This window comes from Primulina tabacum, chromosome 17 (assembly GCF_025594145.1).
Source record: "Primulina tabacum isolate GXHZ01 chromosome 17, ASM2559414v2, whole genome shotgun sequence".
In the NCBI taxonomy this organism is placed as follows: domain Eukaryota; kingdom Viridiplantae; phylum Streptophyta; class Magnoliopsida; order Lamiales; family Gesneriaceae; genus Primulina; species Primulina tabacum.
This window is the reverse complement of record NC_134566.1, coordinates 33,589,700-33,617,322: the sequence shown is the minus strand read 5'-3', so window position 1 is coordinate 33,617,322 and position 27,623 is coordinate 33,589,700. Positions and strand designations below refer to the sequence as shown.

The 27,623-nt window shown below is 35.8% G+C and overlaps 2 protein-coding genes and 1 non-coding gene across 4 annotated transcripts; 1 reads left to right on the top strand and 2 right to left on the bottom strand.

Annotated features, from left to right (window-relative positions):
- Positions 1 to 10,520: 10,520 nt before the first annotated feature.
- LOC142532094 (small nucleolar RNA R71) lies at positions 10,521 to 10,626 on the bottom strand. Its single transcript, XR_012816488.1, has one exon. It is a non-coding gene; the product is annotated as a small nucleolar RNA R71 (small nucleolar RNA).
- Positions 10,627 to 21,059: 10,433 nt separating this feature from the next.
- LOC142530285 (putative serine/threonine-protein kinase PBL7) lies at positions 21,060 to 23,898 on the bottom strand. 2 transcript variants are annotated; one of them, XM_075636044.1, is made up of 9 exons: positions 23,675 to 23,898; positions 23,364 to 23,509; positions 23,194 to 23,291; positions 22,930 to 23,102; positions 22,209 to 22,838; positions 21,981 to 22,129; positions 21,613 to 21,834; positions 21,392 to 21,541; positions 21,060 to 21,310 (listed from the first exon to the last, which is right to left on the bottom strand). In XM_075636044.1, exons 1-9 carry the CDS (start codon positions 23,862 to 23,864, stop codon positions 21,251 to 21,253), a joined length of 1,818 nt encoding a protein of 605 aa, XP_075492159.1. In that variant the 5' UTR covers positions 23,865 to 23,898; the 3' UTR covers positions 21,060 to 21,250. The 2 variants fall into 2 exon arrangements, with proteins under 2 accessions (XP_075492159.1, XP_075492157.1); XM_075636042.1 differs by lacking the exon at positions 21,060 to 21,310 and having other exon boundaries at positions 21,329 to 21,541.
- A 1,000-nt stretch (positions 23,899 to 24,898) lies between these two features.
- LOC142531608 (sec-independent protein translocase protein TATA, chloroplastic) lies at positions 24,899 to 27,093 on the top strand. The gene is made up of 2 exons (XM_075637808.1): positions 24,899 to 25,268; positions 26,763 to 27,093. Exons 1-2 carry the CDS (start codon positions 24,969 to 24,971, stop codon positions 26,880 to 26,882), a joined length of 420 nt encoding a protein of 139 aa, XP_075493923.1. The 5' UTR covers positions 24,899 to 24,968; the 3' UTR covers positions 26,883 to 27,093.
- Positions 27,094 to 27,623: the final 530 nt, after the last annotated feature.

The following is a 27,623-nucleotide window of genomic DNA, read 5'->3' as shown; positions in this document are numbered from 1 at the left end:
GAACTTTTCAAGTTTGCAATCTTGATTTTGATGACAACAAAACTTGTTAATTATGTTACTAATGATCTACCTAAGTGTGCAGCATCTGGGATCACTCACGAGATATTTACATCGCAAAACAAAAGACCCAACTGATCGCACAAAATGAAGTAGTCTAACTGGTTACGTCAATTGAGCAGTCCAGCTGATTTTCCAGTTGATAGGTGATTCAGCAGGAAAATCTCAGAAGCCTGGCCAGCCGAAGGAGTGTTCAACTGATGAAAAAACCCAGCTGATCAGTCCAACTGAACGAGTGTGAAATCAGTTCAACTGACGAGTCAACTGATTTCACCAGCCCAACTGAAAGATCAGTTCAACTGACCAGTTCGAAGCATCAGTTAGAATCTTTCAGTTATGGATGAAGACAAACTCTCTCAAGTGGAATCCAGTTGTACGTGAAGGTACAAAGCCATTACCCAGTAAAAGGACAATAATGGACGTTGCATCAGTGCATTAAAGACAAAACATTTCAGAAGGAGACAGTCGAAAAGTCGAGACACAAAGTCCAAGAAACGAATTCAAGATGCAACGGATACAATGAATGAGTATCACTGTACGATCAGTTTTCCCGCCTATATAAAGAGAAGATTAGTGAAGACTCAAATATATATACAACTCAAGAGAGAAAAGAAAAAGGCACGCTTCAAAGTCATATCAGCTTAAAAGAAGCATTCAGCCCAGTCGAGGGAACTCTTCGCATATATATCAGCTTATATTATAAGCGTATTTCCCTCAGTGTGTGAGAACATCCTTGTTCAGTTCTCACACACAAACACACTCAACCACTCAAATACAGTTTTGCACAAAGACGTTAAACTTGTGTATGTAGTTTTTCTCACATAGACATTAAAAAAGTGTTGACTGGAAGGTGCTGCCTTCAGTATAAGTCTAGGAGTTCAGTTTAGGCAGTGGATAAGTCCTAGTTAAGTGGGTTTGTACAAGTGTTTGTATAAATTAAACTCTTCTAGTGGATCCTACCCGAGACGGTAGAAGGGGTGACATAGGAGCAGTTGAAGTCTCCGAACATCCATAAAAATATCTTGTGTATTTAACTGTCTAACTATTGTTTTCAAACTGTTTGTATCAGTTAGAGTATCCATCAGTTCAGTTGTCACAATAACTGAATTGATGAATGCAAAAACGAATATGTCTTTTTTCGGTTATTCAGTTTACATAAGATAAAATGCTTTCTAATATAACAGTCTTCTTCACGAAGGATTGCTTCGAGTTTCTTTCGCTTGGTTTTTAACCAAACTCGATTTAATTCATCGGTGTTAATATTCTTAGAACACGAGCTATTGCAGCTCATTGGAGAATATTTTGTTTGAAGCATCCCAAAGATGCTCAGCAAACGATCCTTCAGAAGCAATTTTTGCCGATGAATTAATGACCAATAATGTGAAACATCTGCTACTCGTTTTCTTAAAACGTGCTAGGTTTTTTTTTTCCTCCTTAATCTCCATACTTCAAAATATACATATATATACTTTAAAATACATTGACACCATTTTTTTAAAGTAAAACAACCAAGTAGTATTTGAAAATCACAGGAAATATCTTAAAACATAAAATCGTCAATCGTTTTACCAAACCTAAAAACATTATTTGAAAAGTATAGCCAATAATATAACCTCTCAAAAACCACTCATAAATAAATCATCGTAAAAATATCTTTAACATCAGTTAAAATCATAAATCATAACTAGTTTGGAAAACTAGCGTCGGTTCTCGGGTTATGTGCACCTTCAGTCTAGCAAAGTCAACCATCCAAGCCTCCCTCAACAATATTATCACACTCACCTGCATCAATCACACCTAGAGAGTCAAAAGACTCAACACATCATATTCTTGATATCAAATAATACGTATAAATCCACAAGCAAAAGTGAAAATACTTTTACGTAAAAATAACATTTTCATGATATGCATAGACTTCAAACATAAACATTTTCATAAACTTTTTCGTAAACATTTTCATATCATCTTCAACATATTCATATACATATTATCTTCAACATATACGTATTCTTTTTTCCTTTTCGTTGAATTCAGATCGTTAATTGTGACTTTCGTGTTCATCTACGTCTACGTGTTGGGCGATGGATCCATCTACATGTAACCACAGTACTGGGCGGCAGGGACATCAGCAACACTCTCACAGGTCAATTGAGCCTTGACCTTACGTATTAACATATCATTGTATACATATTCGTATCCACGGAAATACGATCGTCGGGCTCCCACTAGGTCACCCTCACGATATCTCCAACATATCATTGTATTAGTCACAATTACTTCACTTCCTTCAACGTTTCATATTCTCATCACTTGATAAAATATAAACATGTATATAACGTTTTACTTTAAAACCAAGCATGCAACATATCTTTTAACGTTATCGTTACATCATAAAAATTCGTAAACCTTTGAAATAAATATTTTAACATATAAAAATCCTTAAACATTTAAAATAAACATATTAGCATATAAACCAGCATTCTGAGAACTGCCATGACGTTTATTAATTTTCGGGTGTAAAATTACCGTTTTACCCCTAAATGTAAAATTTCACGTTTTTGACATTTTCTTAACTCTATTGACTTTAACATGTTCCAAATAATTATTTAAGCTTACAGGAATTTTCTCATATTTTTATCTTAAATCGAGGACTTTTAATTTATTCTTTAAATAAAACATATTACTGCGTTTTAATCTCGAATTAAACCAAACCTTAATATAAAATTCTCAAATTAAAAAATTAGACTTATAATAATTATTTGAGCTTAAATATAATTTTTCATAATTTTATTCCGCATAAAACTTGGCGTTTCAATTAATTCTTTAATTAACGTTTCGTGCGGCTATTAAATCCCGGATAAATCCAAAACGTATTATTTTGATCCCTAATTTTAAGCATAACATTTTTATTATTTATTCTACCCTTGTGAGCCATGAACCACCCCCGTGGACCTATGGATCCAATTTTAGCTTTTTAATTTTCGAATTTGACACCTTATCGAACCACCCGAGCCATCTCCCAATTTACTCGAGCCATGGTCGAGCCACCTCGAGACAAACCCGAGCCAACCCACCTAGGCACCGTATTGATCAGCCCTGGCCCATAGAACATGAACCTAACTCAGCTCAAACCCTGCTGAAACTTGACCCACGTTTCTACATGTGTGTGCGTGTGTCACCATGCACTTCTAGGACTCCTAACCCAACTAGGACCCTTCCAGCTGGTTAACCATCGACCAAAACTGACCCTAATCAACCCTGGACCACACCTAGACCCTGCCTAGACTAGCCCAAGCTCTGGACCCAAGCAGTGATCCACTGAACCTTGACAGCAACCTCGCGCATAACCCTTGCTTCTCATGGTTCTCTCCTTTCCTCTCGAGCCAGCAACCACCCAAGCCGCACCAGCCCCTGCCCAGACCCTTGTGCACCCTCTTAGGACCCTAAGGATCTAACCTAGCCCAGCCCAAAGCCCCTGGCCGAGCCCCCTGAACCCTGCAAAACAGCATACATCAGCGCGCCCCTTGAAGTTTCTCGGGTGGGAGTCCTAGCTTGCTAGGACTCCTCCCCAGCCCTGGTCTCAAGTCCTAACGTGGCTAGGACTCTTTCCTTGACCCACACATGAGCATAGCCCAGGCTTGGCCCCAGCCGAACTCCAGCCAAGCAACCAAGCCCTAACAACCGAGCCCTACAAACACCATGATAGAATTTTGTTCCCAGCTCGTGTTCTATCCCTTTTTTGCAGCGTATTCGGTGGCCTAGGACTCTTATGAACCATATAAAAACAACCCATAAACCTTACCTAATCATGGCAGGCCCTTAACAACATATTTAACATAATTTTGCAACAATTTCATGCCTCAAAAATTCACATGTACTCTGAAAGCGAAATTGTTTCATGATGCACTTGTTTTTCGTGCAAAATTCAATTAAATTAAATACTATGGTTTGATAGATGTTTGAAGGAAAGAAATATGCGTACCTTTGCGTTTTAAATGCACAATTTTTTACTATGACAAATCGAAGAACGATGACGAGAAAACGACGGCTTGAAGCCCTTGCAACTTTCGAACTTTCTCTTGAATTGGCTTGTGTGTGCCGTGTATATGAGTTGGGAGAGAATTTGTAAATTTTAAGGGAAGTGGGGCGTGTGATATTGTGGGTTATGCGATAGGATTTTTGGTTTAAATAATAATTAAAACACTAACAAAGGTTTAGACCCATTAAGAAAATTAATTAGGCCCAATATCTCATTAGTGCTTAATTAAAAATATTTAAAATAATTTTTCTTAAATAAGTTTGTGAATTTGTTAACCGGATTGCCAAAAAGTTCGTATTTTTGTTGACAATCCAATACCGATAAAATTTACGTCTTGGCGTATAAAATCACCTCAAAATCCCATTATTTTCAAAAATATGAAAAAATATCAATCATATTTTAAATAATTATAAACAATTATTTAATAAAAACATTTTCTATTTTTCAGCCATCGGTCTCCGTTCCTCGATCGCAACTTGAATAACACTTAAAAATACATTTTTTGCAACCATGTAGAAAAATATATTTTAAACATGTCAATAGGCACAACATAATTAATCTATGCAATTAAAACAATTAATTGAAATACAAAAAGAATTTAGCAACTTGTATGCATGTGGTTCGCGTAGACCTTAAAATTTTCGGGGCGTTACAATCTTCCCCCCTTAAATTGAATTTCGTCCTCGAAATCGCTTATCCTTGATAATCAAAAGTTTAGACTTAGTTCGAATATCCCAAAAATCTACGCTTCCGCTGCGCTACTCTGATAAAACTTAAGTTCTAGAATGTCCTTACATCTCCTTGATCCCAATTAAATTTTCCTTCTAAATCCTTATTTGCGAACTTCAACTTAAAAAAACCCATAATCACTTAGTGATGTTACTATTATAATCTCGAATTTCAATTTTTCTTACAATTCTCAAAATTAAAAGATGGATGACCATACTTATCGTACATTAATTTCCTTATTTTGTACCCAAAATGTTCATCAACCTATCAAATTTCAATCTTAAAATCTCAAACACAACTACAAATTCTTAGATTTTCAAGCTTAATATTGATTCATCCCATAATACCCTTGATTAACATTCTTTATAACCTTATAACTAAGATATCCCAAGGTTCTAAATATTCCTGCAAGCCTAAATCATCGAAAATTCTTATCATTAAAACCAATCAATTCTCACTTATTGCTAAACTAGTCCCCAAATTTTTTAACAATCCATATGCGAATATGAGCCAAAAGTGAAGTTGAAGGACACAGAGGAATAGAAGGCGAATGAATTGAACTCATTTATGGTCTTAACATATATTCCACCAGCATATCCTTTATTTCCATCAACGCAAACTCCAGAATATTACATCCTCTACGAGCTTCATCCTGGATTAGATCGTTTTTCCCCTAATAATCAATTTATTATGAGTGTTGCTGGAGTGACGATCTTACAATGTCAATATCATACCAAGCTTGAGGGCACACATAATCAAAACCCATATGTAATATTATGTGATACTTACTATGGGCAGAAACCGCTATTTGATGGCAGTTTCTCCATAGTTAAGCTATAGACAATGAATTTTGCACGAGGACTTGTCAAGATAAAGTATTATTACTCGAGTATTTCTAAAATCATCTTCCTCAATGGTTATTCAAAGTTACAACAGTGTCAGGGAAGTGTTTTTGCTATTTATTCTTTTCTTGTTTTTATTTTATCATAGCATGACATTGAGAACATTGTCGCTCTTTAAAGTGTGAAGGGATTAGTTGTTTTGTTTCACGTCACAACACTTAGCATGTGCTTCAATGTTAATCCTCGAGCATGAAATTTTTTATGGTTTTTCTTTGAGAAATCGCACTTGTGATTACATGACACACTAATTGACTTTCTGCATTTTTGATCACTCAAGAAGAATGAATCACACATAGAATTGATTGAGATAAACTGTAGTTGTAGCTGAAGGATTTGAACATGAAGTAGTTTTTTTATCATATTTTGAGACATCATATATGCACTTTAAGTCATACTTATATGAATTAATTGTGAATTGGCAAGAGATGAGCTCATGAAAAAAAAAAAAGAAAAAAAGAAACAATCTACAACATTTTTTTATTATCTTTCGAGGCGAAAATAATGAGGAAATTGACTTAGGGATGATTTAGGCGATCATTGGACCGTTTGAGTCTTTCAAGCCTAAACAATGCATCATTCATATCCCTAGTATCCCATTTTGAGCCTATAAAAAAATTCGAATGGAGTGTGTCAAATACATACAATTAGCCCTCATTCGTATTCTTTCGAAATCCCACATCAACTACCCAATTTTAACTCATACACTATTCTTCTACCTTAATTTTGATTGAAATAAACTTCTTTAGCGCCTTAAAATTTTCTTTATTCTCATGTGTTGACAATAGATAAAAAAAATTGGAGGAGTTTGAGAAAAATCATGAAGAAAGGGAAATGGCTTGATGAAAAAATATAATTATAAAAGAAATGAGGAGGAAAGAATGTTGTATGGTGTGGTGATTGAAAAGAAATAAAAGAGAATGTTGTTGAGGATTGAAAAAAAATGAAGAAGAAAAAAAGCTGAAGGAAGATGAAAAAAAAAAGAAAGTTGGGAAATGATAAAAGCTGGACTGTTGTGAAAAAAAAGCAAGCTGAAGGAAGGAAAAAATATGGGGGAACATGAACGAAAGTATGAGGAAGATACAAAAGTATAAAGGATGACATATAATAATAAGCCGATGGATTAAAGTTAAATGATGATTTGTAGTATAGGAAGATGAAAAAGTTAGATGGAAGATGATGACATTCAATAAGGGGAGGAAGATAAGAGATGAAGAAGGTCGTTGTATGATTAAATTGTTTATTTTATCTGATTTTGAATCTCCCTACCTTTATTGTAGCCGTGAGTGATACGGGTGGATTTTACTTGTTTTTCATATCGTATTATGTCCCGTTGTGTTGCATCTATCATTTAAATTACATGCATTTTGTATTATTTTAGCATAATTTATGTTTTCTTGTTGCTCATGCGTTTAGTTGGTGAAAATGCAGGTGAGTCGTGCATAAACTGAAAATTAAAGAAAAAATTCGAAAGCCATCCGCCCGGGCGCACATTCACATCCGCCCGGGCGCCTCTAAGGCGTGAGAGAAGGATTTTTTGCGAGAGTCATCCGCCCGAGCGGAAACTTATGTCCGCCCGGGCGCGTCAGAGAGAAATTGAAATTCAAGATCTGCGCAAGCTATCCGCCCGGGCGAAAACTAATGTTCGCCCGGGCGCGTTTGAATTTTGGAAAGATTTGATGCCGATCTTTTTTCCAAAATTCGAGATGAGGCTGATTTTTTGGACGATTTGGAACTTATTCAGACATCATTCATCATTATTCAGCAGCCACCAGAAGCCTTGGAGAGGATTTCGTGCTTGGAGTTGAAGAGTTGAAGATTTCCAGGCATTGTCTTTTCGTTTTTCGTCAAATCTAGTATTTCTAATTTAGTTTTTATCTTTTAAACATTTTTGTGTTTATTTTTATTATGAATTCGAGTAGCTATATAAAATATTTTTTGGCATTTAAGGGGATCCTACCCCAAACTTTGATTTAGTAAATTTATATTTCGATTGTTGCTTTATTCTTGAATGTGCTACTGTTTTGCATTGTGTTGTTAGAGCGTAGCTAACTTTAACAACGTTTTTATATTACGAGTGAGTTCGAGAGAATATCTTGTGATAGGAACGAGTAGCATAGTCCGTGGATCTACAATTTACATAGATATATGAAATTGGACACGCGCCGATAGTCATAGTTCATTCGGACGAAAACTAGGGGATTTCATAGATCGATAAGCGATTCATTCTTGATAAATAATTAAAGACATTTAATTACTTCACTGAGTAGAATTAGTTTGGCATAGCTCGAGAGGGCGTGTTCAATCGAATAGGAAATCCCGTCGAAAGCGTAAATCATATCGAACGAATTAATAAATGAACGAGGGGTAGGTGAACTGAAATTCCCAAAAAATTCACGTCTAATTGAATTTTAATCAATCATTCTAGATATTAAATCTCATTATTTAATTCTTGAACATTTTTATTTGTATGTTTATTTGAGCATAGTAGTAACAAAAAATTTCAATCCAATTTCGTTGCTAAAGGTTTGATAACTGAAAATAGTAATTGTAAAATACAGTCTTCAGTGGAACGATACTTGTACTCACTTACATTATACTATTACTTGACATCGTGCACTTGCGATTCATTTTCGAGCATACAAAACCATATTTTTATTGAGGATTCCACAGTGTAAGTTTTGCTCGATCAAGTTTTTGGCGCTGTTTCCGGGGACTGTTAATTCACAATTTTATTTTTAGTTATTTTCTTTAGCATTGTTTCATCTTTATTAAGTTAACACTCCATATCCTATTACAGATATGTCTTCTAGTGCATGCCAAAGTCACTCGACGTGGAGCTCGAGCAGTTCGACCCTGAAATTGAAAGAACTTTCCGCAGGAGAAGACAACACCAGAGACTGAAGGAACTGATGGAGAGGCACGAGCACGAGCATGAGGAGGAACACCATGAATATAGACATGTTGAGATGCCACGCCGCATACGAATGCTAGAGTATGCCCAGCCTTCTTTGGATGGTGCACGCCCCAGCATTGTGAGGCCTATTGTGCAAGCAAATCACTTCGAAATCAAGCCATCTATAATTCAGATGATTCAGAATACAATCCAGTTTGAAGGATCTGCAGTATGTGAGAACCGATTTTTTTTAACTTTTAATTAACCATGTGTAAGAAAATTTAAGAGCTTAGGATCTTGAATTATGGTATGAAGTGGGAAAATATATTAAAAATCTTTGTATTAGAAATGTTATTATTTATCAAGTCAATAATTTTTAAACCAAGACTTGCAAAATAGAAATTTGGGAAGGGGATTCACAATATTGAGATATCCTACAAGATCTAAAGAATTAGGCATGATATTTTCGAAATTATAACAGAGTATATGCCTAGATATTGTGAGACATGGATGCATGGTAACTTACAAGGAAAAGTGGAAGAAATCATCAAACTTTTGCACAAAAAAATTCCTTACCCTAGCCACCATATTTTCGAAATTATGAAGGATATTGAGATCAAGGAATAATCTCACCACTTAGGTAGCTGAATTTTCGAAAAGGGGCAAGGAAATTTGGAGTCAAATATTGCAAGATTTGAAGCAATTTTTGCATGATTTAGCCACCATATTTAGCTCAATCCTCCTCCCCTATAAATAGGCCACCACCCCTAATCATTCTCCACTCCACAAATTCGAAAATCCTCTCTGAAATTTCGAGAATTTCCAGCAGCTCACCTAGCCAAACTCTGCCCAAAAATCGTCCCGAAGTTAGCCCAAAAGTCGAAGCCGAAGCACCGTCCGAGCAAGAACGAGAAGCGACTCAATTCCCGAAGCCAAACGCCTATGTTTTGAGCATCAATATATACAGTAAGTGGGCTGTTTTTAAAACTCAAATTTTCGAATTTTATGCATATGTGAATTTTTCGGTTTTTGAAAATACAGTCGAGTACATGTCCTTTCCTACTTCTTTTCTTGTGTCGAATTGTCATACTGTTTTAAGCACTGTGAGGAGTCGACTGTATATGGGTGGGAATCCCAACCATGACGTATCCTTACGCGGTGGGGGATCTCGTCCCCTTAGAGGAGTAAAAATTAGGGACTGACGTCAGTAAACCATAGAAAGTTAGATAAATCACAGTGGCTGGTAAAAGTTATGCATGTGTTATGAAGTATGTATGCAACTCATGTTTTATGTTCGAAATCTATGCATGTTGTTTTATTGTGCTTGATATTCCTCCGCTTGCTGAGTATTTCCCAAAATACTCACCCCCCTTACAATCTGTACCAGATAAGTCCGAAGAACAGGTCGATGATGAAGAGTCCGAACAGTTTTGGGGTTGGTGATTCGCAAGAATAGTAGTAGATTTTATTTCGAATATTCTGATTTAAACGAATTGTAAGACGCTTCCGCATTGATCACTTTTTCGTTGGATTTCGTTATTGTAAAGACAGTTGTTACATTTAAATTATGATATATAAACTGGTTTGGTTTATACTGTGATACGAAAGACTTGTTGTTTCGATTGTGTGATTGTTAAACAACGTCGGTGTCAATCCCGAGTTTCGAGGCGTGACACAGTAGATGACCCAAACACGCACATCGCAGATTTTCTTGAAATTTGCGATACTTTTAAATTTAATGGAGTTTCTGATGATGCTGTTAGATTGCGTTTATTTCTTTTCTCCTTACGTGATAAAGCTAAAGCATTGTTAAATTGTTTGCCTGTAGGTTCAATCACCACATGGGAGGATATGGCGAAGGCGTTTCTCATCAAATACTTTCCTCCATCTAAGACCATGAAGCTGCGGGCAGACATCACCACATTTGATCAATTCGAGCAGGAATCTTTATATGAGGCATGGGAGCGCTTCAAAGATCTATTACAAATATGTCCTCATCACGAACTGCCACTAGGGATAGTCGTTCAAAGCTTTTATTATGACTTGCTTACTCCTAATCGTACTATGATAGATGCTGCTGCTTGTGGGAACCTGTTGAGAAAAACTGCTGAGGAAGAATATGAATTGTTGGAGGAGATGGATGTTAGCAGCTATCATCCTTAATCTGAAAGGAACAACCAGCGGAGAAGTGTAGGAGTCCACCAGGTAACTAATCTTTCTGCTATTACTGCACAGCTTGATGTTTTGAACAGGAAATTGGACGGCTTGAATATGGGTGTCACAGCTATGCGTCTTCAAGAGATATTTTGTGAAAAATGCGGAGGTAAACACTATATTAAGGACTGTCAAGACAGTGGTCCTTTTATGTGCAAGAAGGGGCCAGTGAATCTAGTGGGAGTCCAAAACCCTCCAAGGAATGACCCGTACTCAAGCACATATAATTCTGGATGGAGGCAACATCCCAACTTCCCATGGGGTGGTCAAAACAGTCAAAATAGACCACAAGGAGGGCAAAAATATGGGAAACAGCCGATGTACAGATCTGGCCCTCCTAGAGAAGAAAAATCTAATTTGGAGCAAATGATGTCTAAGTTCATCTCATCTACCGAAACTAGACTCCAAAACCAAGATGCATCAATAAAGGGGTTGGAGAATCAGATTGGGCAGTTAGTGAAGATGATAGCAAGTAGAGAGCCGGGCACCTTGCCAAGTAACACAGAGACCAATCCAAAAGAGCAAGTGAAGGCCATCGAGTTGAAGAGTGGAAAAATTTTAGAGTCTAGAGAAAAAGAAAATAGTCAAGTACCGGATGAACAGACTGAGACATCCAAAGGTAAGTCTTCTAACTCTACACCAGCACCCACTGCACAATCTAAAATTGTTATACCTCCTCTTTTTCCTGCAACATTGAAAAAAGCAAAACTTGATGCACAATTCGGTAAGTTTCTTGAGGTATTTAAAAAATTGCATATCAATATTCCTTTTGCCGATGCTTTAATGCAAATGCCTAGTTATGCTAAATTTTTGAAAGACATAGTAGCTAATAAGAGGAAATTGGAGGATCACATGATGATAAACTTGACTGAGAATTGTTCTGCATTGGTACAAAACAAGATCCCACCGAAACTAAAAGATCCAGGGATTTTTTCTATTCCTTGCATAATTGGTGATGTTGTTTTTCATAAAGCTTTTTGTGATCTTGGGGCAAGTATTAATCTTATTCCGTTGTCTGTGTTTAGGAAACTTGAATTGGGAGAACCTAAGCCAACGAGGATGTCTTTACAACTAGCTGACAAATCTGTCAAGTATCCACGAGGAGTTATTGAGGATGTACTAGTGAAAGTAGACAAATTTATTTTTCCTGCGGAGTTTGTGGTACTTGACATGGAGATGCCCTTGATTTTGGGGAGACCATTCCTTGCAACTGGCAAGGCTCTGATTGATGTTCAAGAAGGGAAGTTGAGATTGAGAGTGAGAGAATAGGAGATTACTTTTAATGTTTTTAATGCACTTAAGCATACACTGCATTCTGATAGTTGTTATAGAATTGATGCTTTTGATTCTCTTATGTCTGACTATGTGCAGGATGCTATTTAGAGATCCTTTGGAAGTGACTCTCACTACTGAATTGAGAGAAGATGAATTGGATGTAGAGAAAGTCGAAATAGTGGCATACCTCAATGTCAACCAGCCATGGAAGAGGCCAATAAGGATGAGATTAGAGGACTTGGGGGATCGACGAGACTTGATCCCTCAAAAGTCAAGCCTGGAGGAGCCACCGGCTCTGGAGCTCAAGCCATTACCTCCACATCTGAAATACGTCTATCTAGCGCACAAGAGTGCATTTGCGTGGAAGGTGGCGGATATCGAAGGGATCAATCCATCAGTCTGCATGCACAAGATCTTGATGGAAGACAAGTACTCACCTCTTGTGCAACCCCAGAGAAGATTGAATCCAAAGATGCAAGAGGTAGTAAAAGCAGAAACTATCAAACTCCTTGATGCAGTGATCACTAATGAAAAGAATGAACTTATTCCCCCGGAGGCGCACGAGGAGGATGATCATTGAGAGGGGAGTCACTTCTGTCCCTTCTTTTTATTTCTTGCATTTTGTTTCAGTCCTTTTATTTATTTCGATTTCTATTGCATGTTTAGGTCATATTGCATCTATTTTGTTACGCACTATATGTCTCTTTTTCTATCGTCTGTTTCATTGGGGACACTGCTCGACTTTAGTATTGGGGGGTGGATGGGTGTTGTTTTGTGTGTTCATTTTTAGTGCTTTGTTCATTTTATTTGTGGGCATTTAGTTTTAGTCGTTTTTGCATTGGTGTGTGTCAGCCGACAGTGTTAGAAGTAGTACTTGTTAGCTAAGGATAATTAAGAGGTGATGAGACATGCCCTGTCTGTCGTATAATCACACTCCTTTAGCACATGTTGTGGTAAAGACATGAAGTTTCATTTAAAATGCTGAATCCTCTTTGTACGAATGTTAGAACTAGAAGCATGCATGATAATATGGTGAAAATTTAAAACTAAAGTGGGGAACGAATATGTTTGAAGGTGTAAATTGAACTTGACGATATTCTCTTGAATCGAGGTATCTATCAGTAGCGTTAAAAAAGAGAACGATGGAGATGTAAGGTGTGGGGGAGCCGAATAAAGGAATGAAATCCTATTCCTGGCTAAAGTTGGAGATGTAAGGTGCTGAGGAGCCAAATAAAGAAATGAGATCCTATTCCTGGCTAAAAATGTAAAACACGTGGATTTGAATCTGAGATGAAATGTTCTAATATAGTTCTTTTATTACTGTATTCCAATTCAGTCAAAAAAACAAAAAAAAAACTACTGCTGGTGGTTACTGAGTGCAGAGGAATAAAGGAGAATAAAATTTACACTAACATACTGATTTAAATCTCTGAAAATTGTTGAGAATGGATCCCTCTGTCATTTATGATGCTAGGACTAACGACACACACATACACGTTCAGGTTTTATTTGAAACAATGTCTAGACCAAAAGAAAGTGCGAAGAGTTGTGATTTTGCATTGATCGACGAGGGAATATATTGAGTTTCGCTGAGGCTAATTGATGACTATGAATTCACTGTCAAGCTACTTTGTGTCATGTTTCATTTTGTCTTGCCACCTGTTTTGCTCGAGGGCGAGCAAAATGCTAGTATTGAGGGGTTGATATGGATGGATTTTACTTGTTTTTCATATCGTATTATGTCCCGTTGTGTTGCATTTATTATTTAGATTACATGCATTTTGTATTATTTTAGCATAATTTATGTTTTCTTGTTGCTCATGCGTTTAGTTGGTGAAAATGCAGGTGATTCGTGCATAAACTGAAAATTAAAGAAAAAATTCGAAAGCCATCCGCCCGGGCGCACATTCACATCCACCCGGGCGCCTCCAAGGCGTGAGAAAAGGATTTTTTGCGAGAGTCATCCGCCCGAGCGGAAACTTATGTCCGCCCGGGCGCGTCAGAGAGAAATTGAAATTCAAGATCTGCGCAAGCTATCCGCCCGGGCGGACATTCGCGTTTGAATTTTGGAAAGATTTGCTGCCGATCTTTTTTCCAAAATTTCGAGAGGAGGCTGATTTTTTGGACGATTTGGAACTTATTCAGACATCATTCATCATTATTCAGCAGCCACCAGAAGCCTTGGAGAGGATTTCGCACTTGGAGTTGAAGAGTCGAAGATTTCCGGGCATCGTTTTTTCATTTTTTGTCAAATCTAGTATTTCTAATTTAGTTTTTATCTTTTAAACATTGTTGTGTTTATTTTTATTATGAATTCGAGTAGCTAAATAAAATATTTGTTGGGATTTAAGGGGATCCTACTCCAAACTTTGATTAGTAAATTTATATTTCGATTGTTGCTTTATTCTTGAATGTGCTACTGTTTTGCATTGTGTTGTTAGAGCATAGCTAACTTTAACAACGTTTTTATATTGCCAGTGAGTTCGATAGAATAGCTTGTGTTAGGAACGAGTAGCATATTCCGTGGATCTACAATTTACATAGATATATGAAATTGGACACGCGCCGATAGTCATAGTTCATTCGGACGAAAACTAGGGGATTTCATAGATCGATAAGCGATTCACTCTTGATAAATAATTAAAGACATTTAATTACTTCACTGAGTTGAATTAGTTTGGCATAGCTCGAGAGGACGTGTTCAATCGAATAGGAAATCCTGTCGGAAGCGTAAATCACTATCGAACGAATTATAAATGAACGAGGGGTAGGTGAACTGAAATTCCCAACAAATTCACGTCTCATTGAATTTTAATCAACCATTCTAGATATTAGATCTCATTATTTAATTCTTGAACATTTTTATTTGCATGTTTATTTGAGCATAGTAGTAATAAAAAATTCCAATCCAATTTCGTTGCTAAAGATTTGATAACTGATAATAATAATTTAAAATACAGTTTTCAGTGGAACGATACTCGCACTGAACTAAAACACCTTTGAGGAATATGAGTTTTGACTTCCACACTACACATGTCTCATTATATTGATCTTTTCTAATGAATGCTTGAGTTTTGAAGTTGCAACGAAAGTGAATTTTTTGATTTTTGAAGTGTGATACTTTGATTAAGTGTGGCAGAATTTGGTAGGTTGAAAAGTGTTGATTATGTCATTTTTGTGGTGAATCATTGAACATTCCTCAGTTATATTTTTATTCTCTGATTTGTTCAAGGACGAACTAAGGCTAAGTGTGGGAGAATTGATAAACCAAAGTCATAGAGATTTTAGGGATTTAATTTTTAATATTTGTGTTTATCTATAATTGTTATCCATAATTATGTGCTTATTTGAATTAATATTCACAGATTCGAATAAAAGAGAAAAAAAATCCTAATTATGTGCTTATTTGAATTAATATTCATAGATTTGAATAAAAGAGAAAAAAAGCCTAATTTGATAGATAAGATGATTTTACAAGACTTCAAAAGCAACAAAATACCAAAAGAAATGGAATAAAATATATTTATTCCTTGAAAATATTGAAGTTTTGGAAGAAAATATGTACAGATCTTGATAGAAAGGAAGCCTCACATTTGAAAAATAAAATATCTACAATCTTATTTGCAATTTTTGAATTTGACATGAGCTTCAAAGATTTGGAGGATTAGGCCCATTAAGAAAGATAAAAACTGACGTACGTGAGCAGCAACAGAGAGCAGAGAAGGGAGAGAGCAGGGAAGTGAGGAAGCAGAGAAAGAGAGAACAAAAGACTTTACGTAGAAGATAGCAGTATAGAGGAAGAGAGACTTGGAGGAAGACGGTAACTGTTAGAATTTGAGAGAGAGAATGAAGACAACTTCAAAGGGGAAATCACGCAAACCACGCTGAGATTTTCTTATTTCTTCCTAGATTTTATTCTTATGAATTCAAACATTATGTCTTCTCTTTGTTTTTTAATTTTATAAAATAAATTTCTATAGAATAAGACCACAATATGACCAAACAATACTTTGTTTATTTTCAGGATATTATTTTTCTCGATTTTAATTATTGATTGATGTTTAATATTTCTTGATATTAATCACGAATTGAAAGATGATTGATTAAATATAACAACAAAGATGTCATCAACACATTATTAAACTGATTAGAAATAGTATTCGGTTTCAATGTGCGGTTTTAGGTGAAAACTGAAATTCCACAAAGATTTAATGCATTTAGATCTAATTAAATTCAATTAGAAATAATTGGACTGCTAGATTTAAATAGGTTTATTAACTCGAAGAATCTTATAATAAATAAATTGAGGATTTCACCGTGATTGTCAAGAATTAAATAATTAAGTGAAATTTTAACACACGTCAACATAGTAGAGTTTGGTATCGTTGTTTGTCTTCGTTCTTTATTTCAAGTTGAATCCTTCCTTGATCTTTGAATCCATCGTTTTTAGTTGCAATTATTTTATTTAATAGTTTAGATTAATAATTCATGCATCATCTGTTTTTGTTTATTTTGTCTAGCTTAAGTTAAGTGACAAAAAATATAGTAATTAAATATTAGTCTATATGGGATCGATATCTGGACTCATATTTCATTTACTATAACTTGATATAGTCTGTTTGCTAGATTTATTCATAACCGAAATCGTCGGTCATACTGCCTATGCTTTGTCAAATTCTGATTCCTCTCAATCAAAAGGGCATCGGTTCGTTTGGTCAGGTGGCAGTTTACCTCATAGAGTTTTATGATGGCACCTTGAGTAGCCTCTAACATCTTTTTGTTCTTTCCATGCTACTAGTTTGCCTCACTCAATTGAGAGATGTAATGCTAGATATCGTCACGAAGTTTCTTCTCTGAATGACGGCCAATGTCAATGTCATCTCATATACAATGATTATCACCCATAACCAACTCCAACGGGTGAAAAATATTATTCAATCGTTCTTTTAATTCGACCTTGTTTGCAACCATCATCTCTTTCTCACGTCGACCTTTGGCTAGCCTAGACCTTAAGAGTTTGATCAATTTGTCTTGATTGTCGAGGGCGAGTTCCTTCATACGGATAACGTCTTGAGCACGAGTACGTGGTTGAAAGGGAGCATGAGCCATTTCTTGAAATAAAACAAGAGGAAATACTCATAATATGCCAAAATGATAACAATGTAAATAGTAATCAGGAAATAGTAACAAATAAGCAGTATCGGGAAAATAATAGGTCGAATGCAATTTTTTGAGAAATTTTCAAAAATGTAAAGTTTGGAAATTTTGACATAGATGCTAAGCTTACATCAAAAGGTTTCTAGAACATTTTTTGAATCGAATTCCGAGTTTCTTAGGCAAAGTTATTGATTTTACAACATTCCAAAAATTTTGGCCGAAGTTTAGGCGCTGAGGTGCCAAGAAGGCGCCGATGAGGCGCCGATGCTACGAATTTTCGGCACCGAGGCTCCTTCTAATGGTGCTAGTGTGCTTGTTCTGTGCGATTTGGGCTGAAATGGTGCTAAGGCGTCAGTTTAATGTATCTTGCCAAAAATTTCAACAATTTTTAGCAATTCAATACCGTCTGGATTATGAAAATGGTGGTTATCCCAATCGGACTATAAACATGGTGAGCTCTTATATCACTTAAATTTCACGCCCTGTGGCCGGGGTCGGGAGACCTCCGATGTTGTTTCACAATCACACGATCGTAAAACAATAAACCCTCGTAGTACAATGTACAACCAAACCAGTATTTTTCATAAATGATAAACATAGTCTTCACAATTATATGAAATTTGAATACAAAAGGTGCGGAAGTGAATTTCAGTCAATATAAAGTAAATTGAAATCTAACTTTGTAAATTGAAATCTAACTTTGGTAATTATCATCATCCCGAAAACATCTCATTTTCCACATCGTCGAGTTGATCCTCGTTCTTATTTGGGAAGGGTGAGTATTTTAGGAAATACTCGGTAGATGAGGGCCGATCAATCATAATCAATAACAAATATACATATATTTATACTATTCGAAGAATAGCATGTCAAAATCAAAGCTGAACAAAACAAATGGCACTGAAAGTCATATTATTTTTCATAGTTTACCGTTTAGTCTCTAATTTTTAATCCTTTAAGGGGCGAGACCATGGTATCGATTATTATATTCCACTACATCAGGTTCATAAAAAAATCAAATATCGGAAATTCAATTATCATTTCAAATGCAAATCATAACAGCGCCTTCAAATAGTATGAAACATGATTTCAAATATAACAATTATATTGAAGCGAAAAGTAGGAAAGAAATCATATATCAATTTGAATAAATATATCATGTCGATCGAATTTTCAAACACATACATATATTTTAAAGCATAAGCCCTCTTACAGTTTTTAGGTCAAATGTGAAAGAAAACTAGGTGCGGTTGCTTGAAAATAGCAGGAATTTGAACATAATCCTTACTTGAGTTTGGACAGAACTTGAATGAAAATTCTTTGAATATAACGAGCGTCATGACACTTTTCGTGTGATTTAACAGAAATGAGAGATGGATATTTATAGGTGCAAATGAATACAGTTATGTTGCATTTCTCCCACAATTCACGACTAAATTTTTCGTTATTTAACTGATCGATGTCCCTCAAAAGTTAAAACGACTTTAACTTATCAACTAACAGCTTAAATTCTCAATTATCAGATCTTGTCATCATTGGTCACCAAAATAAATTGGCCAAACACTAAAATTTAGATTTCAATAGGATATTTGATGGGTATAAACTCAATTATTTGTTGGATTCATAAAATCATTTGAAATAGCCTAATTCAATTGATTATTTGTTGGGTTAGCATTATTGATGCCCGAAATATGGATTATGCTTGCGAAAGCTCAAGCCCATTAGATACTCCTAAAAGTTTATAGATAGAGAAACTCTCATACAATTCAAGGGGAGGCTCTTATTTTTGCTCAAGCTCTTTAATTTTCAGAGATTTCTTTAAAATGCTTACTGACATAAGCGTCAGAGTGTCTACACGAGGAACCTTCCCAGAACCCCATGACGAGTGTTCGTGACGCAGGTGACACCCTACAAAGTTAAGTATATACAGCATGCGTGGATCTGTTTACCAGCCTTGTGGGCTCATTTACCAACCAATCTTCATCACTCGAGTATGCAAACTCGTTCACATACCTCTTGCAACATTATGGGTGAGGGACACCCGCCTCTTAATCCTCCGCAGTCAGAGATACTTATCACTCATGAAGCACTGAAAGCCATGATGGAAGAGACAACCACTTGGGCAGCATCCGAAGTAATGGCCTAGATATTCACGCACCTTCCACACATTGATGTTGGTGAGACAAATCCAGACTACAATTCATCTTCCCATGACCCCTGCAAGATGACAAGGCACAAGGATGAAACATGCAAGGAAGATGAATCAGGTGGTTGTACACATCGCCCTCCTACACGGAGAAAAAGTATCTCACTCCCCGCTTATGCACAAGGATCTCGCACTTTGAATGGACAAGACAACCGATTGGCCAATTTTTTGCCGGGGTCGCCTGAAGAATGCAGATTGACCATCACCACCATTTCCACTGCCAAGAACAAGAAGATTTTCATAGTGCTGCCTCCAAACCCAATTAGAGTAAACATCGACGATCCACCGCCCCTTTGAACTAACAAAAACAATCATCCCCCTTCCAACAGTGAACGACTCGTCTCCATATCCGCCAAGTAGCCAGAAATATGCCACATCAACAGATGAAATCGAGCAATTCTTTCATCTCCCTCATTCCGCCAGACACCAATTCAAATCCCAAACAACAAAATAAAAAAAACACAGAGGAGAAGCCATCTTATTTCAATCAAACCATGAAAGAAGGGAAAATGATTATCAAAAGTACAGTAGAACAAGTATGAAAAGTCATAATACAAGATACAATATCAAAGAGACGAAAAAGACAATGCAAACATGAAAAGTCACAAAACAATAAAAAAAGTAATAAAGAGATAGAAAAGGCAATGCTTACTCATGTTTGCAATTTCGGTTCACTCACATTTCTTTTTGCAATTTTTTTAGTCTTTTTTTTTTAATTTCACGTCTACTCATATTTATAATTAAACTGTTGGAAACATATATTTCCATCTCAAAGCAAAGGAAATAAAATCATTCCAAAAAAAGTATAAATATATGTATCATAAAGAAATATCGATTTGACTGCGAAAAGGGAAATAAAATCATTCCCCAAAACCTGCATAAAAATCTCGATCTTTGACTGATTGATTTCCATATGTAATTTATACTCTCGATCACCTCCATTTACCTGAAGTTGCTCGAGAGTGAGGGGCCTATGATGGATATAAGCCCAATTATTTTGGGTTAATAAAATCAATTGAATTAGCCTAATTCAATTGATTATTTGTTGGGTTAGCACTATTGAGGCCCTGAATATGGATTATGCTTGCGAAAGCCTCAGCCCATTAGACACTCTTAAAAGTATATAAATAGAGGAACACTCGCACAATGCAAGGGGATGCTCTCATTTTTGTTCAAGCTCTTTAGTTTTCAAAGATTTATTTGAAATGCTTATTGACTTAAGCGTCAGTAGTGTCTACGCCGAGAACCGTCCCGGTGCCCCATGACGAATGTTCGTGACGCAGGTGACGTCCCACATAATTAAGTATATACTGCCTACATGGATCTGTTTACCAGTTAGGTGGGCTTGTTTACCAGCCATGTACGTGGGCCAGTTTACCAACCAGTCGGATCTTGCGTCCCCGGTCTACACGACTCATTTATTTTAGCTGCATCAATATTTATTGTTAATTATCCAAGTACATATTATGTATAATTGTATGATAAAATGTAGTGAAAATAGCATTCAAAGATATATAAAAGTAACCCAAACAAAATACATTTTATATATCTCCAAATATTGTTTGGCTTTCTTGTTATAATAATTAATGTAAGAAACTGAATGCATATGTATTGAAAACATACGGTATGTTGGGATGGGAATGACTGGACCAAGATTGGGACTGAAAAGTGCACTTTGTTCAGGATAAAGAAATAAAAAACTATCAGAAACAAAGAATTCCTATTAATTGGGAAATACATAATAATAATATTAGAAGTGAACAAACATGTTCTCCACATCAGAAATCTCTTATAAAGTTTGTGTTGCCTTCTCTGATGCAGCTCAAATTGTGAACTACCTGCATAAGTCAAAAACATTAAATGCCAATTTTCTCATTTTTTTTCCTAAAAATAAAATCCAAGACACGATAGTGACATACCAGTTCCATTTTACACCTTTTATTTGGATCTCTTTTCAGACAGTCTTCTGCCACTCGAACCATCCAAAATAGTTGGTGCACGTCGTGGGAGTCGACAATCCTTTTATCAATCAAGTCCGGATAGTTTTTCGTTTCCAGAAGTGGTTTTGCCTGCATTCAACATGCTAATTAATATATATCACCACTTTGGTGTAATCTCTCCAAGAGATTTGACATTTTACCCAACCAACAAGACTTTTTCCTTCTGGTATTGCATCAGTTGTCTTTAGTCCAGTTATAAGCTGCAGTAGCACCATTCCAAAAGAGTAGACATCAGTCTTTGTCGACATTTTCCCACTTTCTGCATATTCAGGAGCCACGTAGCCCAGAGTTCCCACCACACCACTATCAGAGGACTGAAATGTATCACCTTGTTGTGCCTTTGCTAGCCCGAAATCTCCCAACTGTTGAAAAATATTAAAAATACATTATTTTTATAATTCCTTCAACATTAAAAGATTGCATTTTCTAGCTATAGATTTTATTCTTCAACCTGTTTGTTGAATGTATGGTATTTTAAGAACTCAATAAATATTAAGTAAAATCTCACCAGTGCTTCATGGTCATGTGTAATGAGAATATTGCTTGGTCTCATGTCCCTGTGGACAATATTATGTGCATGCAGATATTCCAAACCTTTTGCTGCTCCCACAGCAATTTTTATTCTCTGCTCCCAATCCAGAGTACGAGAGCTTTCATCTGCAGTATTTTTTAAAAAAACTTTAAATATGCATTCCATATATATTATTAATGAGCAGTATTTGCATGAAGTAGTTACCACTATTTGACAAGCATTTTTCCAGTGAACCATTGCAAACATATTCATACACAAGTAGCCTGTGGCTTTCTTCGGAACAAGAACCGAGTAACATGACTAGATTTTCATGTCTGGCTTGGCTAAGCACATGAACTTCAGACTTGAACTCTTTTTCTCCCTGAAGACTGGCAGCTTTGTGCTGCTTGACGGCTATCTTGTTCCCGTCTTTCAGTATTCCTTGAAAAACAAAACCAAATCCACCTTCTGATAGGTAATTCTCTGAAGAAAACGCATCAGTAGCTTCGTAAAGCTCAGCATAAGTAAAGTCTCTCTGCAAACCAATCTTAGGCCGTCTATTCTTGCAGGATGAACATACGGAATTCTCAAACTCCTCTTCCATTTGGCTACTTTCAATCCCCTCACCTCCCCGGTCTATACAGAATGCTTCTCCCAAATTTGAAATTTTCTGGAGTTGGTTTTCAACTGGTTTTGGAGACTTGTTATGCCCACGAAAAGATGAATCTTCATGGTGAGATGTTGCTTGAAGGGGTATTTGGGAATCTTGTTTTGTCTCCATGAAACTAGAAGTAGAAGCTATCTTTTGATAACAACAATATGATAATTCGTTGCGTGGGTTAAATGGGAAAGATTCTGCGGTAAATTTAAAAAATTACAATAAATTCAATCTGCTTTTTGTTAGTATAGTATCCAATCCAAATCCATTAAAGGCCGATCGACTTACCCTGAGGGGAAGGATACAGCTCTTCCCACGAATAAGATGGTATCATTTCATCATAAGAAACGTGTCGCTCATCGATAGGACCTCTAAGTTTTACCACAGTGTTGTTACTTTTCATAGTCGATATCCCACAAGACAGCCGGTCCATAAAGTATTGCTTGTCTTTTTTCATCTCCCTAGTGTTGTCAGATCAAAATACACATGACACCTTTTTTCGAAGAAAACGAAATCTCCCATTCAATGATATATGCAAAATTAAAAATAGACCTGTCGAGAATAACCCATGTTGCCCCCAACTTCTTTATGGCACGTATAGCAGCCACCTTCCGTGATGGTCCAGCTTCCACCTCCACACTCACTTTAACCTGAAATTTTGATCTTATTTCTTTCTCTCTTATAATTTTCCGGCTGTGTAATGTATGATATGGTTAGTTTACCTTCTTCTCTAATTCGTATAGTTTCTGAAGCTGCACGATCCCATCGTTCTTTCGATATTCATCTTTTTTCCTTCTAAGCTCGTCCTCGGTGGATTTTCGGGTTGATCCTAATACCTTATCGGGATCTTCTTTACACTTGTATCCCACTTCAGAAATTCAACCACAACAATCAATCAATATATGCAAGAAACATGTTTTGATTTTTGTAACACTGGTTACATATTCTTATTGAGAAACCGATAAAGTTAGATTATGGATTGATGATATAAATCTTCGTCAAATGAATGTTGGTGTTTTAAAGGAATACTCACAAAATCTTGCAGCTGCTATATTCAGAGGAGGAGAATGAGGATTAATGTGGCGAAGAAGTCCGAGAAGAATGAGTTCATCTCCATGGTTCATAGACAAATCATTCAACAACCATTTGATCCCACTCCAACTTACGTCTATGCATGTCTGTAACACCACCAATTTTTGTTTCTGCTCACTTCCCTTGGACATAATATCTTCTTTCAAATGGATATATAACAATCTCAGGATATATTGAAGTGTCTTTAAAATATTTCCAGGTACTGTCAGAACATGAATTTGATTTAGTTTAAGTCCAACATCGATCTTACTGAAATAAGTGATTTCTAACAAACAATTCAAGAAATTAAACAAGCAAACCTATTATAGAGAAGATCTGGGATCCAAATGATCAACTGTATATTCAAGAAAGAAATTCGGTGACAGCCACAAGTGATAAATTCAATGCATATAATTATTGAATTGTAGATCAAAACAATGTACCATATTTTGTTGGTTAATGAAGTATCAATGAATCCTTCTTGTTGGGCTGACAAAGATGGCTAAGAAAACTAGAGATTCTTTTGATCAGTTTAATAATAGACAATACATGCATGATTCCACCCGCTCTTTCTTTATTCCATCAACAATAACAATAAGAGTCGCAGTGTTTCAAATCTAAATCTAAAACAATAAAAATATAATGTTCATCTTAAATTTTATTAAATGGACATAATGTTTTGCCTTCAATCACACATACATGATATTCTATCATTAAGGTACAAGATCTATGGTCTAGGGAATAGGCCTAATATGTATGTATGTATGTTTAAGTAGACGATCGAATTAAACTTGCTCCATATATTAATAATTTCAAATTAAGTTATCTTCAGCAATGATGTAGCTTTAATTGAGTCAGACATCTTTCAAATACTATCTTAAATAAATAAGCATAGAGAACAATAATTAATTAATTAATTAATGTGAATCATATATATATATATATATAGGAGTGAACATAACACAAAATGACAATTACATGAATAAACTTTATAACAATATGGTCGTCTATAAATATTCAATTCTAGAAAATGGGATGAATTAATTCACTTCAAAATACATCCAAGTAAAATTCCATGTACCAAATTAAACTGTAAAACTATGCCATGTCGGTTAATTTAAATTTAAAAAATTAATGTATAATTTTCATGTTGGTATATATTATAATAATTATAATAATCTGATCTAGTTGTAGTTGAAAAATCAAGTCCACCCACCCCCCACCCATCCCATCTCCTCCGAGTTCAACCAAGCAAAATGGCCGCCAGTATCTCGGCGTCCGCCGTGACAGCAGCTGCTGCTCTACCCAGAAAAAGGTTCGATGCTGATCTCTCTTCTTCCACCTCATTCTTCTTCAGCACTAACCGGGTCGGGCTTGCTATGGCTTCAACAAAGTACTCCGATAAAAGAAGTAGACGGATGTCTTGCAATTGCCTTTTCGGTCTCGGAGTACCTGAGCTTGTTGTTATTGCGGGCGTTACCGCGCTTGTTTTCGGGCCTAAGCAGTTACCCGAAGTGGGCCGCAGTCTGGGCAAGACTATCAAGAGTTTCCAAAAGGTATGCTTTTTTTATTGACTAGAAAAATTATAGTGGGAATTTTAGGTGAAGTCAATCAATAAATGCATTTCACCCAGTCTTTTACTTGAATTTCTACCTCAGATTTTCTGTTTGTGAATGAATTAGGAGTGTTCTTGAAGCAGTATTTAATATTTGGGTTGTATTATTTAGTCTTGAAAGTTGTTTAATTGATTTATTTTTTAATGTTTCTTTTTTATTTTTCTCCAAGTCATTGCATTTTACCCTATTTTCAAGAAAGAATAAAAATGTTAAAAACTCTACTCATAATGACAGTATTTTCTTGATGGGAAAAATTCAAAAGCAAAGAGCTGCAACTAATAATCAGCTTAGCTTTTAACATTGAATTGTAGACTCTGCATAACAAGATGTCATGAACCTTGTCGGCTCCTGAGCGCTAATTAGTGTAGGAGATGCCTCAGTTATGTACCATGTGATCATGTCAATTCACGGTGATGGATACTTGATTCGGAGAATTTGACACTAGTTAATCTTATCGTCTCTCCCTGGATTTTCTATGAAGTATTCTGAGTTTGTAATTTAATAATGCTGCCCATTAATCCTTTTATGCATATCCGTATAAGTTGTGCATTATAATTTACCTTTTGTTTCTACATTTGTTCTCGACTTCAGTCCAAAATGACTTACATTTAACTTTAACATGTGCTGGAAGCTACCACACGATGCTAAGGTGACAAAAAAATCAAGTGGGTATCCAAATGTGTGTGTATGTTTATTTTCCTCATAAATTAGAAATTCTGTAATTGCATGCAAGTTACTAAAAGATATTAAAGAAGTTTGTCTACGTCCCAATTAAATGTGCTATTTTTGTACCAAAAAGAAAAAGTAAATCGCATTGGCTTCAAGATCGAGAGGTAGATTCATGTAGAAGATACCAACAGGCTCGGACTTACACGAACCCTCATTGCCCACTGCTGTCTAATGAAGATTCGTCTTTACTACCCCTACACCTAATGACCTAAACCAAGTGTGTTTTTGGATCGTGCTGTTTAATGTGGATCTCAAGTTGGTCCACATGATCTAACATTAGTCAATGTAGGAGCCGAAAAAGACCAGTTGATTTGTAAAGTGCTTGATTTTGTCTCACGTGTAATCATGTTTCCAGTCTCAATTGCTTCCTGATTTATGTACCTCAATTGCTTGTTAAAGACATGAGTTAGCATAACAATGGCCCAGCAAGGAAGAAACTGAAAACGTTAGTTTTCAAATGTAAGAACTTGAAAGTTAATATTTTTACATAAAAAGAAAGAATATACTTGAGCATATAAAATTTTAAATATCGTAGAGGGGTGGATGGACCATCCCGCTGCCACCCTATGATCCCGCTTTGGAAGCGTTGTATCTTGATAATTAAAACAAAAAGGATAGTTTTGCATTCTAGCTTCCCCCTAGTTATTCTCGTGTTTCTATATTTGTATATACAAATCGAATGGTATTAACTTGACACACTTGTAGGCGGCAAAAGAATTTGAAACAGAACTGAAAAAGGACGGCGAGTCTTCTGTAGAGCAACCTACTGAGGAAGCTGCGACTGCCAATGAAGAAGAAAAGGAGAAGAAAGGCGCTCAAATATAGAGCCTAAAAAAGAGAGTTCTTAAAGTTTATGTAGTTTGAAAGCTGAAACTTCTTATTCAATCATGTTTTGGGTTTGATGTTGAACTCTGGTGCGGAACTTACTCCCACTTTCTATTTTGCTTTCTTTCATGTGCCTATTTTTTTCTTTTTAAAAAAAATCTTTTGACGTGGTTTGGATCTTCTACTGCACGAAATGTGATGTTTAACTTTAGATACTGAAGTCATAATATAATTTATATGTATACTAATCTCATTTGTAGAACCAAAAATTATTTATCTTAGCTGTAAAGAAAAAATATTTTAAACATTTATTCATCCGAACATCGCAATTTTTCGAGAATACACGTGTTTTTTTTTCTGTATTGGTATGGTATATTTTTGTGAGAATACAAAGTGTTTTTTCTTTTTCTGTATTGATATGGTAGATTGTGTTCTTTTAGGTTCGTCCTGTTTTAAGTTAGTGTTGGTTGAAATTTTTAGGGAGAAAATAACCTCTGTTTCCATATTAGATTGTAGCATTTATCATCATATTATTTGCAGCAACTGTGGATCATACTTTTTATTTAGAAGTTGTCGGTGTTAATCAACAAAATACTATCACAAAACTGTTTACCACTTCCATGCCCATGGGTGGTACAAAATACACTCATTCGTAAATAACAGAAATTTTAATATAAGTAATTTCTTATTTCAAACCACCGTCAGCAGCCGCCAAAGACCATTGATTTACACCATCAGAAG

Coding starts and splice junctions, on each gene's coding strand:
- LOC142531608 (XM_075637808.1), top strand. CDS start 24,969: ATGGCCGCCAGTATCTCGGCGTCCGCCGTGACAGCAGCTGCTGCTCTA. Junction 25,269..26,762: donor CTATCAAGAGTTTCCAAAAG/GTATGCTTTTTT, acceptor ACACACTTGTAG/GCGGCAAAAGAATTTGAAAC.
- LOC142530285 (XM_075636042.1), bottom strand. CDS start 23,864: ATGTCCAAGGGAAGTGAGCAGAAACAAAAATTGGTGGTGTTACAGACA. Junction 23,510..23,674: donor TATAGCAGCTGCAAGATTTT/GTGAGTATTCCT, acceptor GAATTTCTGAAG/TGGGATACAAGTGTAAAGAA. Junction 23,103..23,193: donor ACATGGGTTATTCTCGACAG/GTCTATTTTTAA, acceptor TGACAACACTAG/GGAGATGAAAAAAGACAAGC.